General features: G+C 37.1%; 1 protein-coding gene across 6 annotated transcripts in view; it reads right to left on the minus strand.

Annotated features, from left to right (window-relative positions):
• The window catches only part of LOC105479879 (WD repeat domain 35), a 64054-nt gene that overhangs the window by 38587 nt on the left and 10410 nt on the right, over positions 1 to 15057 (minus strand). For 5 of the 6 annotated variants that reach the window (XR_011611532.1, XM_071076273.1, XM_011738206.3 and 2 more), the window contains exons 7-12: positions 14334 to 14499; positions 13101 to 13246; positions 9082 to 9207; positions 6382 to 6567; positions 2586 to 2618; positions 862 to 922 (exon numbers count right to left, since the gene is read on the minus strand). Coding sequence is in view for 5 of the 6 variants with exons in the window: in XM_071076273.1 (XP_070932374.1) it covers positions 862 to 922; positions 2586 to 2618; positions 6382 to 6567; positions 9082 to 9207; positions 13101 to 13246; positions 14334 to 14499 (718 nt within the window). In the remaining variant the exon portion in view is untranslated. The remainder of the gene's footprint in view (positions 1 to 861; positions 923 to 2585; positions 2619 to 6381; positions 6568 to 9081; positions 9208 to 13100; positions 13247 to 14333; positions 14500 to 15057) is intronic. The other variant, XM_011738207.3, reaches the window with a different exon arrangement.

Below are 15057 nucleotides of genomic sequence, written 5' to 3' on the forward strand. Positions count from 1 at the left end.
GCAAACACTCAAAAGGCAACAGGCATTAATATTTAATTGCTTAGGCTAAATGTCCAATCTGAAAAAAAATGACTAGTTCTCAGGTTCTCAGGAATAATGCAATGGGTTTTTAATTTCTTAGATTTAATAATTTTTGCAATACTGTATCCAATATACTACCATACACATTAAAAGAAAATCATTACTTTTGGAAGTTACAGTGAAATGGCAACAAAATACTTGTTAATGATTTTTAATAATCTACTTAGAATAAGATTTGGAATTTTTAATGGGTTACTTTTATAGTTATTGGGTAGAGGGAATAGTAAATCTAAAGTAACAAATGTCCTTTGAAAACAAAGAGTCAGGAATTTTTTAAACTGTCCCTATTAATAGACTCATTTCATTAGAAAAATCTGGAAAGGGCAAACTCACTTTTACAAGCAGCCAAAGTGTTTTTATGGAAGAGAGGTATTTACAAGCAGTTTATTAATAATAAAAGTGGTTTAATAGCAAAATTCTTTCTATAATCCTGTTTATTACATACTAATCATTACACTGCATACCAATTCCTACACAATTATATTTCCCATTTAAAGCGAATGATGGTACCATAGCAGTTGTGAAATTATAGTGGATTTTAGATAGAGTAACCTTATAATTTACTGTCTTAACCAGGATGCTTTTGAGAGCAAAATGGGGTATTAAGAATTCTATCATGGTAACAGATATAAACTGGTACTGGATCTGACAAAGTAGGAAGTACGGTCTTCCTCGTTTTAGAAAACACCATTCTAATTAATAATACCAGTGTTAGGTTTTTAAATTAGTGTTACAAATAAAATCTGATTGGAAAAGAAATAAATATTAACATTTCCTTACCAATATCAATGTATTTGGGATCCAAGGGAGTACCAATAGAATTACAAAGAACTAGCACAAACTGTGAACAAATAAAACAAAAAGTATCAGATCTCCTGCTTATGAATAATAAAGGAAATGTGCTTAATATAATCATGCTTATCTCTTTTTCAAATATTGTTAACTGGGAAATAACTGATGAAACTGTTAGGTACAAAAAATAGCAGACAAAAAGAAAAATGATTTACAGCATTAAAGATCAATTAATACTAAACCAAGGCTGCTTTCTCAATGTAATGGAGTAAATGGTTTTCAAGAAGACACAAGAAACACAAGTACTCTGGCTATTTTTCAACATTTATACAAGCGGTCTTCAAAAAGTTTATGGAAAATGTGTATTGTGAAAAAATATGCATGGATTTAAAAATTGTTTGCATCAAAATAAACGTGTACTAACTTGTTAAAACATGTCTGAACAGGATCTAGTTTGAAGCACTAAGAAGGAGATGGTAGCAGTTTGAAAAAAAGCCCTGGAAAGCAACATTAATTCTGCTAAAATTGAAGCAAGAAAAAACATCAAATTTATGGTGCAGCTTGGGTGGAAGAATGGTGAAATCATCAATCCTTTATGAAAAGCTTATGGGGACAATGCCCCAAAGAAATCAGCAGTTTACAAATGGACAACTCATTTTCCAAAGGGACAAGACAAAGTAAAGATGAAACCTGCAACAGCAGACCATCCATGTCAATTTGCAAGGAAAAAATTAATCTCATCTTGTTTCTGCCCTAATTGAAGAGGACTGACAATTAACAGCAGAAACAATAGTCAACACCATAGACATCTCAATTGGTTCAGTTCACACAATTCTGACTGAAAAATTTAAGTTAAGCCAACTTCCCACTCAATGGGCGCCAAATCGGTTGCACCCAGATCAGCTGCACACAGGAGCAGAGCAGTCAACAGAAATTTCCAGCAGGTGGTACCAAGAACCTGAGGAATTTCTTCAAAAATTGCAACAGGAGATGAAACATGGCTTTACCTGTATGATCCTGAATGCAAGGCACAATCAAAACAATGGTTACCAAGAGGTGGAAATGGTCCAGTCAAAGCAAAAGCAGACTGCCAAGAGCAGAGGTCATGGCGACAGTTTTCAGGGATGCTCAAGGCATTTTGCTTGTTGACTTTCTGAAGGGCCAAAGGACAATAATGTCCACTTATTATGAGAATGTCTTGAGAAAGTTAGCCAAAGCTTTAGCAGAAAAATGCCTGGGAAAACTTCACCAGAGTCTCTCCCCAGCATGACAATGCTCCTGCTCATTCTATTCATCAAACAAGGGCAATTTTGCAAGAGTTTCAGCGGGAAATCATTAGGCATCCACTTTGCAGTACTGATTTGGCTTCAGGCTTCCTTTTGTTTCCTAATCTTAAAAAATCCTTAAAGGGTACCCATTTATCTTTAGTTAATAATGTAAAAAAGACTGCATTGACATGGTTAAATTCCTAGGACCCTCAGTTCTTTAGGGATGGACTATAATATCTGGTATCATTGCTTACAAAAATGTCTTGACCTTGATGGAGCTTATGTTGAAAAATAAAGTTTCTATTTTTATTTTTATCTGTTAATTACATTTTTCCATGAACTTTCTGAAGTCCCCTCATATTTCTAAAGTTTCTGATCAGCTATAACCTCAAAACTCATTTTTATCCTATGATCAGTTATATAAGAGCTAATTTCATTTGTTACCGTTGCACCAAATGTCTCCATCTCGTTCTCCTCCTTGGAAGCAATATATAAATGACATGAAAAATTCAGAAAAATTCAGTTAACTCAAAAAAGACATGATTCAACCTAATGAAGATGGCTTATAGACAAATAATCATCAATGACCAATATTAGGAAAATAATCAAGCATAATGCACATTTTACATCATATTGTTTTAAAGTGATCATTTCCTTTTTCTTACTGTTAGTCTCTGTTTCTGTATCTTGTACTAAGAATATTATTCTACTTAGATGTTTTTCCTGACTAGAACAATTTCAAATAAACCAGTTCTTTATGCACTATTAACTCACTTTCTTTTTTCAGCATTCGATTAAAATTTGTTTAATTACTCAAAACATCTCAGGTACCCCATAGACAATATACATCTACTATTACCCATAACATTTTTTAAAAACTAAAAAGAACTCACTGAATTAATTTCATAAATATAAACCAAATAATAAAAATTATATTTTAAAAAATCATAATTTACTCTTCTACTACTTAAAATAAGCTTATTTACTGTCACAAAATACCACAAATAAATTGCATTTTTTAAATATATGTTTCATTTTTATCAGTTACACATGCTAGTAGTTTCAAAAATCAAATAGATCCACAAGGCTTCTTACTAAAAAATGGCAGTTCCCCCTAAGTTCACATTTCCTGCTCCCTTTACCGATCCTTTTGCTATTACCTCCACAAATCTAAGTAACGTGTTTACACTGCTACTTGTTTTATTTCAATTTAGTCCATTAGCTCTTGCCTCCCCACTACAAATGACAAGTCTTTAGCTTCCTTTCATTCCCTTTTCTACCCCATCCCTTCCACACAGGGGCACATTTCCATCCCTCTCTCTATTTTTAATGCCATTTTGTCAGATCAAAATTTAGGGTTGAGTATGTTTATTATACTTCAGTTAAAAGGTGTTTTAAGTTTTAAAAGGGTGATTACATCATTTTGACTATGTAAATGCTGTTCACAACTCAGTCGTCAAGTATATCATGATTTATTTTCTTTTCAAGCATATTCTTTCTCTGTAGTTGATAACTGTATTTTTTTCTCTTTGATTCATCTTCTAGGGGCTTATTACTAACGCAAATCCCCAATAATCCCTGAATTATGTATATCTTGCTGCAAGGGCTCAAACATATCAGGTAGTCTATTAATGTCATCCCCCTGAATTTCTCTTGGAGCCTTCTGACCTTCTCTCATCTGACTCACTGGACATGCTGCACCACAGTCAGCTGGTACACTCTTCCTCACTGGTGTCTACTCTACTGTTTCTTCTGCTTTCTTGGTTTATTCCTCATTTTGTTAGACTATTTCCTAAAGTAACTTCCTAAGATAGGGAAGCTTGGAAGGGAAATTTTTAGTGAGTTACACATCTAAAAATGTCTGTATTCCACTTATTTATTTATTTACTTACTTACTTTGAGACAAAGTATCACTCTGTCGCCCAGGCTGGAGTGCAGTAGCGTGATTTCGGCCCACTGCAACCTCCGCCTCCTGGGTTCAAGCAGTTCTCCTGCTTCAACCTCCTGAGTAGCTGGGACTACAGGCGCACGCTGCCATGCCTGGCTATTTTTTCTATTTTAGTAGAGATGGGGTTTCACCGTGTTGCCCAGGCTGGTCTCAAACTCCTGAGCTCAGGCAATCCACCCACCTTGGCCTCCCAAAGTGGTCTGTTCACTCTTTTTAGAAATATTGTTGAAATGCTAAGCTTCCGGGACTGGTCCTCTAATTTTATCCTTTCACTCCTATTTTCCATTTCCTTGTCCTTTTGCTTCACTTTACAGGTGTTTTCCTTCATTTTACCTTCTAATCCTCCAGCCAAAGTTTTCATTATGGTCATCATACTTTTAGTTTCCAAAAACTTCCTCTTCTATAGTATCCTTTTCTTATTTGATGGATGTAATATCTCTTAACTCTCTGAAGGTAATACTGATGGTTCTTTCGAAACAATTTTTTTTCTTTTGAGATAGAGTCTCACTTTCGCCCAGGTTGGAGTGCAATGGCATGATCCTGGCTCACTGCAACCTCCGCCTCCCGGGTTCAAGCAATTCTCCTGCCTCAGCCTCCTGAGTAGCTGGGATTACAGGCGTGCGCCACCATGCCCAGCTAATTTTGTAAATTTAGTAGAGACAGGGTTTCACCATGTTAGCCAGGCTGATCTCGAACTCCTGACCTCAGGTAATCCGCCCGCCTCGATCTCTCAAAGTGCTGGGATTATAGGCGTGAGCCATCACGTCTAGCCCCAAAATAATGTTTTTCAGACGTGTCCTTCCTGCATAGTCTTTGCTTCTTCCAAGTTCATTTCTACTTGTGTTTAGCTGCCTTTCTCAAATGTCTGGTAATCTTTGTCTAACTGCTTATATTTAAGACTCAGACATTGAAACGCTGTTTGGAACAGAGTTGTCTATAAGTGAGCCTCACTGACTGGTGTCTTTACTGTAAGGTGATGTAAGGTGATGGGCAGGGCTACTTCCTTGGGGACTCCCGATCTCAGTATCTTTAGAAGGCTTTTCTCTTGAACAGGTCGAGTTCTCTTGAGAAGACTTCCCACCTCAAAGCTCAATGCTTGGCTGCCAGTGTTCTGGGAACCAGGTAGGAAAAGAAGACTGGGGTCATGTTGAATAGGAAACTTTTAATGTAATTGTCCTGTTTTCAGCAGAGTTCCCCCATCCTCAGCTCTGCTTGATGCTCTTCAGCACAGACTCTTTGATCCTCTCTGGAGAGTAAACCCCAGTTGTTGCAGGTGGCAGAAGGGCAGCTGCCTACGGACTCAGTATAGGGGAGTGGGATCTCCTTCTTATGTTTTTTTAAAAAGTTTTCTCTTTTCTGCATAATCTCTGGTACTTCCAAATTGCTTTTATGCTTGTTTCTTTCTCCTACCAGGTACCCCCAAGTCCTGTGCCTCTTTGGGATCCCGTGATATAAGCCAGTTGCCTCTGTTTTCTCCCTGAATGGCTTATGATTCAGCTTTCTTAGGTCTGCTAAGGTAATTACCGCTAATCCACCTACTCTAACCTACAAAATGTTGTTGCCATTTCCTTTCCCTTTCTGGTCCCTATGGGCTTATGACTTTTTAAGAAACATCTTTACTGTCATTTAGCAAGTTTCAGGAGAGAACACCATCAAACATGGCTGTTCAAAGAGTCACCTTTAAGAAAAAACTCTTTACTTTTTAACGGAATAAAATAATTGATAACACAGCTAAAGACATCGGTAGTCCTTTTCAGAAATATTTACATACTTCTGCAAATATTTAAGTTGTTAGTATACTTTTTTAAAAGACATACTTATATTATTTATGTTATGCTATGATATATTAATTTTTAAAGCAATATAACTCCAAATAAAAGTAGATTTCTCAATGTCAAAAGCTACCCAAACTGTCATAAGTGTTCATTGCTGCATAATTTCTTCAGCATTTATGCATAGTAGACATCTGGATGTTCATTTTTGCTCATGAAATTTTAACTTGAAAAAGGACTGTGGTATTTTAAATATATTTCAGAAACAAAAAGCTTCAGTATTGAACCAGTCAGTATGAATTGCCGTGTGATTAGCTGCTTGAAGAAAAAAAAATCAGGGACACGGCATCAATGGAGTCACAGAGTTTTCCAAAATTGGTCTAGACCAATATGGCCAACAGACCCAATGTTTTGATGTACTTGCCAGTGTAGAGGCCATGCTTGAGAAGGTAGAAAAATATAACCCAATTCTGCCAAGCAGTTAGCCCATCTATGTCTTAAGATATCAAGAAACACCTACCTGAGGATGATTTTCATCAGCTTTTGTAGCCAAAATGCAGAAATCGCCACAGGTAGTAATAGAAATGAGACCCTTCACATATTTAACATGTTTTTCATTGTTTTTTGTATCCCAGAAGACAACACAGTGCTCTGGACGATCAGGTCTGGTATATGCATAAACCACAGTATTTGAGCAATAACCCCACTAGGAAGAAAGGAAGGAGGAAAGGGAAGGAGTTTGAAAGGCAGAAGAATTATTTAGCATTAGGAAGGAAAATCGTATTATTTTATTTTTACTCTCGAAATATTGCAGATATTTATCACTGCTGACAAAATATATTCTTCAGAAATAGAAGACAGATTCAACCTTTTATAAAAATAATAGAGATTTATAAAACAAAGAATGTACTGCAAATATAAATTTAGTTTGTCTAACTTTCCTTATTTTAATTGGTAAGATTTAAGCTTCAATGGTAAAAAATTTTCAATTATCAATAATAGCTGCTGGAGAGGGGACAACAGGTAGCATGATCCCTGTCAAAGTTTCAATTCTGGATCTCCAAGTCAAAATTCAAAAATAGTCACTTTGCCTTTTTACCCCATCCATATTTTTTATATTTGCTTTTATCAGAGTAATATATTCACATAATATATGGTCAAATAATCCTACCTGGCTTATTTAAAACAAAAGCAAATGCAGAACCCCCTGCCAAATTTCCTGTCTGGAATGGCCGTGCACAACTTCTTTCACTGCAACTGCTCCGGCATTTATTTCTGAATCACATTATCTATTGATTATGGAACTTACACACTTACAGCTTTCCCTTCTAATCCTCCCAACATGTTTATATTTAATTTTGAATTAAAAAATGAAAATATATAAATTATATTAAAAATATAAAAAATAAAATAATATGTTGATATTACCATGATTGTGTCTACCATTCAAACTAAGCTAAACCATGTTTAGCTTTTTGTATCCTGATTACTTTCTAAAATACATTTTTTACTTTAAAATAGTTTTAGATGGACAGAAAAGTTGCAAAGATAGCACAGAGTTCCCATATACCCCTCATCCATTTCCCTTATTGTTAACATTTTACATTACCGTGGTATATTTGTCACAACTAGGAAATCAACATCATACTTTATTTAGATTTCATTAGTTTTTCCCGAATGTCCTTTTACTATTCCAGAATCCCATTTGGGATACTTAGACTTAGTCATGTCACCTTAGGCTCCTCTGGGGTGTGACAATTTCTCAGTCTTTCCTTGTTTTTAATGACCTCAACAGTTTTGAGGAGTACTGGTCAAGTATTTTGTAGACTGTCCCTCAATTTGGGTTTGTCTGATGTTTTTCTCATGCTTAGATTGGACTTCAGGTTTTTAGGAAGACCAGCACAGAACTGAAGTGCACTTCTTTATCATGCCATATCAGGGGGTATGTGATATCCACATGGCATTCCTAATGATGTTAACCTTTATCACTTGGCCAAGGTTGGATTGCCAAGTTTCACCAATATAAAGCTACTTTATTTTTTTCCCCTCTCCATACCCTACTCTTTGGAAACTAAGTGTAGCCACACTCAAGCCAGGGGAACAGGGGACTATGTTCCACCTCCTGGAGAAGGCAATACCTAAGTAAACTGGAATAATTCTGTAAGGAAGATTTGTTTCTTCTCTCCCATTTATTTATTTATTCAAATAATCCATCTATATCAGCATCAACTCTTGGGCATTTATACTTTGGGTCACAATAAAATAATACATCATTTATTTGATTCTTCAAAGTGCTCCAGCTTTGGCCATTGGGAGGCTCTTTCATGTTCTTTTGACATTCCCCCATCCTTTTGTTGTCTGAGCACTTCCTTACTTGCTGGGACTATAAACTGTTTCAGGCTTACCTTGTATTTTCCCTGCCCTAGTCCTAGAATCAGCCATTTCTCTAAGGTCCTTTACCTTTTAAAAATTAAATATAGAAGATTTTTATAACAAATAGTCTACCAGATCAATCTCATATTTGAGAGCTTGCTTTTGGATCAAATGTTAAATTCAAGATAAAATACTGATTATATATTACGTTGCTTATTCTCATTTTCTCCTTCTAATCTATTCTCTGCCCTTCTCTACCCTGCTGTGAGCCTTGCAGCCTAGTTTCTATGAACTCCATCACCTGGGCTACCTGGCCATCTGGCTCCCCGTTGGGTTTCGCCAATAGAAAGCACCAGCAAGTGGAGAGGTGAGTTGGAATATTTATTCCCCAAATCCCTCTCTGCCTGGCCGGTTGGCATGGTCTGGGCTCCTGCAGAGCAGCCCCTCTTGCACAGCCACAGCTCTTGTGGGTTCCAGGAGCCTGACTCCCTTGTCTTGCCCCTTCAGGCCCAGGGCTGGTGATGGCTTCTCATTGATGCTAATCTTTGGGTGCTACTTTTTATCATTCCTTGCTGTTCCCCTTAGTCCTGCCCATATCTCTGTAATAAGCCTTTCATCAGTCTCTCTTCAATTACTCCTTTGAGTGTACCATCTATTTCTGGCTAAGACATTGACTCATGGAGTAATTTTACTAACTATATATAGTATTCTAGAAAAGTTTACTAGGTCTGAGGTCTTTACACAAAAAGGCTTCCTTTCTGCTAGCTCCTAAAACAAGAGAGCTTTGAATACACTTTGAGCGATAGTAAGAAACACTGTTTATTTTACAACTGCTGTTAATATTTACCTTATAATTAGGTCGAATGTTTGCAAAATATATAAAGGAATCAACAGCTAGTGCAATTTTCAGTCCACCTCCTTCCCAAGATAGTGCAGATATTTCCTTCCCAGGAACTTTCAAAGTACCCAGATGCTGAAAAAGAAAGTTATCTTTAACCTAAAGTATAACAATTAAATACAAATTACCACCAATCACTTCATAGAGGTCAAAAGTGGTATGAACATTATTTTGTGAAAAGTTACTACTCACTTTAAAATCACGTTTCTTGAATTTTTATAAGGAAAAACATGCATATAAGAAAAACTTACAAACTATATCCAAAGAATTCAATAGCAAATTTCATCAAATCTAAAATGCCATAGACTGAAACATGCATTTTTATGTACAACTAAGGAAAGGAAAAAACACATTGCTAATTAAAATATAGCAACTTTGATTATAAGATGCCTCCTCATTTTAAGTTGTAAAAAATTACATTTCTTAGAATCAATGAAATATTATATTAGCAAATTCAATCATAAAATCTTGTCTTTCTCTTTCATCCCCTCACACCCAACTAGTCACCAAATCCTATTGCTTTTACTCCTTTCCACTCTCTATAATTACCTTTTTAATGGATTGAATTGTGGTAATAGCTTCCTAACTTTAAGTCTTACCTTTCATCTGTTTCCTTACTCTCTCCCTCTGCCCTCTCAATTCAATCTCTACTCTGCTGTCACAACTATCTTTCTGGAACACAGATCTAATCATAACTTACCCTGCTTTTTAAAAGGTTTAATAACTTTTAAAAATCAGTAACTCCCCACCATCACATTCTTTAGCATGGCATACAATGCCTGTTTCCCATCTTATCCAAAACCATAGTATGTGGCTTAATATCCCACTATTTAGCCGTAACTGCTGTGTGCCTGCTCATGAAGGAACTACTCTGCCTCCACACCTTTGGCCTATACAATATCCCTTCTGCCTGAAATCCCCCTCTCCTTTCCTCACAGCTCCCCTGTCCTTACTGGTCCTTGTCCTCCTGGAGCACGCCTATTCATCCATCAAGATACAGCTCAAATACTGCTTCCTCAATGAGTCCTGCCTTCTTCTCCGACTCTATGGTTCCAGAGAATTACAGAATGTGCTCCTTAAGAATATAACTGCATCATATTCACATTTATTTCCCTTTCCATTAATAGATTATTTGATAAACTGATAGTCAATATGTATCTCCAATAAATATACATTCAAATTAATTTTTTCATATACTAATAGTACTTGTTATGACCAAATTAATGAGTGAATAAATGAATACAAACACTTTTTTAATGTGGCTATAAAACAACCAAACATTTTTAATCTATACCTTTCATTTGACAGAATGATATAATCCCAAAATTTCAACGAACTTTGCTGGTATCCCTTGTTCTAAGCAGATATCCTCTAGGGTCAAATTTAATGTTACTATAGTTTGAATGTCTGTCCTCTCCAAAACTCAGGTTGAAATTAATTGCCATTTTGACAGTATTGAGAGATGAGACCTTTCGGCAGTGATCAGCGCCTGAGGCCCTCATGGCTGGGACTACTGCCATTTTACAAAGGGGAATTAGGTCTCCTCTTGTCTCTCTGTTGCACTCTCTTTGCCCTTCTTCCTTCCACCATGCAATGATGCAGCAGGAAAGCCCTCACCAGATGTCAGCAGCTCAATACTGGACTTCTCATCCTCCAAAACTGTAAGCCAATAAGTTTCTATTAACATACACTATGCAGTCTGGTATTCTTCATAGCAGCACATAATAGAGTTAAGACAAATGTATTGAGCTCCATTTTGCCAAGGAAACCAATGGAAGAAAAAACCCAAAGTTTTAACCTAGGAGGGTCTGATCTATCTGTCTTGCTACCTGTATGAAATTAAAGGGGAACCAGCAAGCTCTCTACATCCATAAGAGGAGAAGAATACGGCCATCTTCTAACTACAAACCAGCCAGGATGTGGCAGTAGCAAGGAAAGAAAACCACCTTTTAGTAAGCCTTCATTAGGTGCCAGGCACTGTGTAGGCATTTCCTCATTGTAATCTCCTTTAATCTTTACAACAGCACCATGACACATTTCCTTTATTTCTGAAAATAACTAAACTGTGTCTTAGAGGCTAAATAACTTCTCTATGTCAAACTACACTGTAGAAAATGAATTCAATGCCAGATCAACTTGACTACAGACCCTATGCTCTGTTATCTCCTACCATGGCTAAGACCACAGTGCAAAAACCAGGAGCCCCTGGCCCTCAGAATTTAAAAGCAAATTCTTCTCTGAGGTTTCCTTAAGTTTAAATCGTTAAGTTTAAATTGTTAGATAACTTCCATCCAGGTTATCTTTGCTACCTTAACAATAACACAGATCCAAATAATTCCCCATATATTCACTCACTCAGAAAATACTGACTACTATGCCCTGAGGAACTATGCTAGATACTTTTAGTTACAGCTAGACCAAAACCCACTTATAGTTTCAGTTTAACACTTAACACATTGTTTTGCAAGATAAAAAAACAGACTTTAGAACCCATGTTTTTCTACCTGGGGAAGGCTGAACTAACAAAAATAAGCAGATAAAACATGATGATAAGGCCAGGCGCGGTGGCTCAAGCCTGTAATCCCAGCACTTTGGGAGGCCGAGGCAGGCAGATCACAAGGTCAGGAGATCGAGACCATCCTGGCTAACACGGTGAAACCCTGTCTCTACTAAAAATACAAGAAAATTAGCCGGGCGAGGTGGCGGGCGCCTGTAGTCTCAGCTACTTGGGAGGCTGAGGCAGGAGAATGGCGTCAACCCGGGGGGGCGGAGCTTGCAGTGAGCCGAGATCACGCCACTGCACTCCAGCCTGGGGCACAGAGCAAGACTCTGTCTCAAAAACAAACAAACAAAAAAAAAAAAAGGTGATAAATAAGTAAATGGCAATCAACAAAAATAACCAATAAAGAACATTAATTAAGAAGGAGGTTATAAATACAGAAATAATTAGAATGCAGATTTTTAATTATCTAGGAACCTTGAAAACTATGCATTTTTTTTTCCCTTCACTTTTACATCTACCAGAAATATTGTCGTTTGACAATGTATAGAGAGCATCTACTTTCTACAGTACATTCTACTGGGTAACTTTGAGATACTGATTCAAAAGCATCAGAAGACATCATTTCTTGCCCTAAAAGAAATTATTAAAATACACAAAAATAATATTTAAACAACTGGTACAGGCTTTTATGCAGCCAAAAATACATATCACTGTAGTCTATGGTGAATTTATAAAAGCCAACAGGGTATCCAAAAGGGACAAAATATAGTATTGGGTTAGAAAATAAGATATTCAAAAAACATATTAAGCTTAGTTATTAATAAGCTCTCACTTTCTAAATTATTTAAAATTCACAATATATTAATTCTCCTACTTGACATTTTCCAATGCTACTTCTGAAAATTCTCTTTTAAAATTAAATTTATTTAAAATACTATTGAGAAGGATAATACCCATACGTACATTTATGAAAACAATGCTTGTATTTTAATGTAGCATCACTGAAGATTAATTATTAAATTTTCTTCAAATAATTGATTACTTTGCAACAAATGAAAAGTATTAGAAGTTTGGAGGAAGGACAGACAGATATGTATGTTTAACATCTAAACACATGTAAAATGTCACACTAAAAATCCGAAAAATTAATCTGAAACAACTATATTACACTAAATACTACTCAAAAGCTGGCTATGAAAAGAGACACATATTCGGATCACAGAGAATTCAAAATAACTGCTCCACGGTGACTTCTTATGTCAAACTTCTCGTTTTCTGAATGTATAAAATTGTAACTTTTATTTTATAATTATAAAACTACAAGATTATGAAATTCCATGATAAAATACAACAAATGAAATGTCCCTAAAAGAAATTATACCATTTCCTTTGTTCTTTTTTCCCCTACCTTACTCACTGCACATTTAAATAGAAAGAAAGAAAGAACAAATTTGAATGCATTTACCTCACCAAACGGAGTGTAAAACTGCACAATGTTCACATCTTTGTCCTGCGCGGCCGCCTTCTGGAAGCCCGCCACAGCTAACACACTGCCCATGTGGTTCCACTGGATGCCTACTACGTACATGCCAGTGTCAATCAAAACGGGATCTAGTCAAAAAGAGAAAAATGAGGTCACTGTGGGAAAATACGTAGCCTACAGAATGTTATACTCTTTTTTTTTTTTTTTGAGACGGAGTCTCGCTCTGTCGCCGGGGCTGGAGCGCAGTGGCCGGATCTCAGCTCACTGCAAGCTCCGCCTCCCGGGTTTACGCCATTCTCCTGCCTCAGCCTCCTGTGTAGCTGGGACTACAGGCGCCCGCCACCTCGCCCGGCTAGTTTTTTGTATTTTTTTAGTAGAGACGGGGTTTCACCGTTTTAGCCAGGATGGTCTCGATCTCCTGACCTCGTGATCCGCCCGTCTCGGCCTCCCAAAGTGCTGGGATTACAGGCTTGAGCCACCGCGCCCGGCCCCAGAATGTTATACTCTTAACAACAACTTTTAAATACTTTTAAAACTTTCCACGTTTTTAAAAAAACAGGGCTGGGTACAATGGCTCACGCCTATAATCCCAACACTTTAGGAGGCTGAGGCGGGCGAATCACTTGAGCCCAGGAGTTCACGATCAGCCTGGGCAACATGGCGAAACTCTGTCTCTACAAAAAATATAAAAATTAGCCAGGGATGGTGATGCACACTTGTGATCCCAGCTCCTCAGGAGGCTGAGATGGGTGGATCCCTGGAGCCCTGGAGGCCAAGGCTGCAGTGAGCCAAAAATGCACCACTGCACTCCAGCCTCGGCAACAGAGCAAGACCCTGTCGCAAAAAAAAAAAAAAAAAAAAAAAGTTAAAAATTAGAAATTGAGGCCGGGCACTGTGGCTCACGCCTGTAATCCCAGCACTTTGGGAGGCTGAGGCAGGCGGATCACGAGCTCAGGAGATCAAGACCATCCTGGCTAACATGGTGAAACCCCATCTCTACTAAAAATACAAAAAATTAGTCAGGTGTGGTGGCATGCACCTGTAGTCCCAGCTACTCGGGAGGCTGAGGTAGGAAAATTGTTTGATCCCAGGAGGTAGAAGTTGCAGTGAGCCAAGATCGTGCCACTGCACTCCAGCCTGGGTGACAGAGTGAGACTCTATCTCAAAAAGAAAAAAATAAATTTTAAAAAGTTTTTAAACAGAAAAATTCCTTACTTTGGTCATTCTCATGTCTCATTATTTGGCATCTTCCATTGTCGAAGCAAACAGCAAGGCAAGGGCAATCAGGCTCCACATAGCCTTCTGTGCCATGGTACCAATGAATCCCAGCAATGCTGATAGCTCCAGTGACATTCACCAAACAACTCAGCTTCATTTTCATCTAAATAAAATTGTCTAGATTTAATATTTTACGTTTTAAAGCAGAACAGTATAGATACAATCTCAATAGAGTATTGTAGAAAGAATGCTGAAAATACAATCTAAAAATCAGGTGGCAAATTAAAGCTTAATCACTTTACTGGTATACAGGCCATGGACAAATCACCTAAATGTCCATTTTCCCCACATGTAAAAAATGAGGATTAAAAAACACTGAGTTTTTATGAGTCTCAAATAACAAGTATATGAAAGTACTTTGAAAACAGCAAAATGTCATATAAAAGTTCATTATTTTACTTCCACCAGTGAGTGGATTTACTTAGTGTCCTAAACTTTGCTAAAAAACAAAACTGTCCCATCAGTAATCATAGATTATAGCTAAACCTTGCAAAGCCAGAATTTTTCTTCAGATTATGCTGCCTGATCCTATTCTATTTTACCTTCTTTCCAGGGATTGATTTTTCTCACTTACCAGTTAAGTCTGTCATTCTTTTTACAAACAACCATTGGTAGCTTGCTACAAAAATACCCTTTGGTATCTACATGTAAACTTTGGCTT

This window comes from Macaca nemestrina, chromosome 13, assembly GCF_043159975.1.
Source record: "Macaca nemestrina isolate mMacNem1 chromosome 13, mMacNem.hap1, whole genome shotgun sequence".
NCBI lineage: Eukaryota > Metazoa > Chordata > Mammalia > Primates > Cercopithecidae > Macaca > Macaca nemestrina.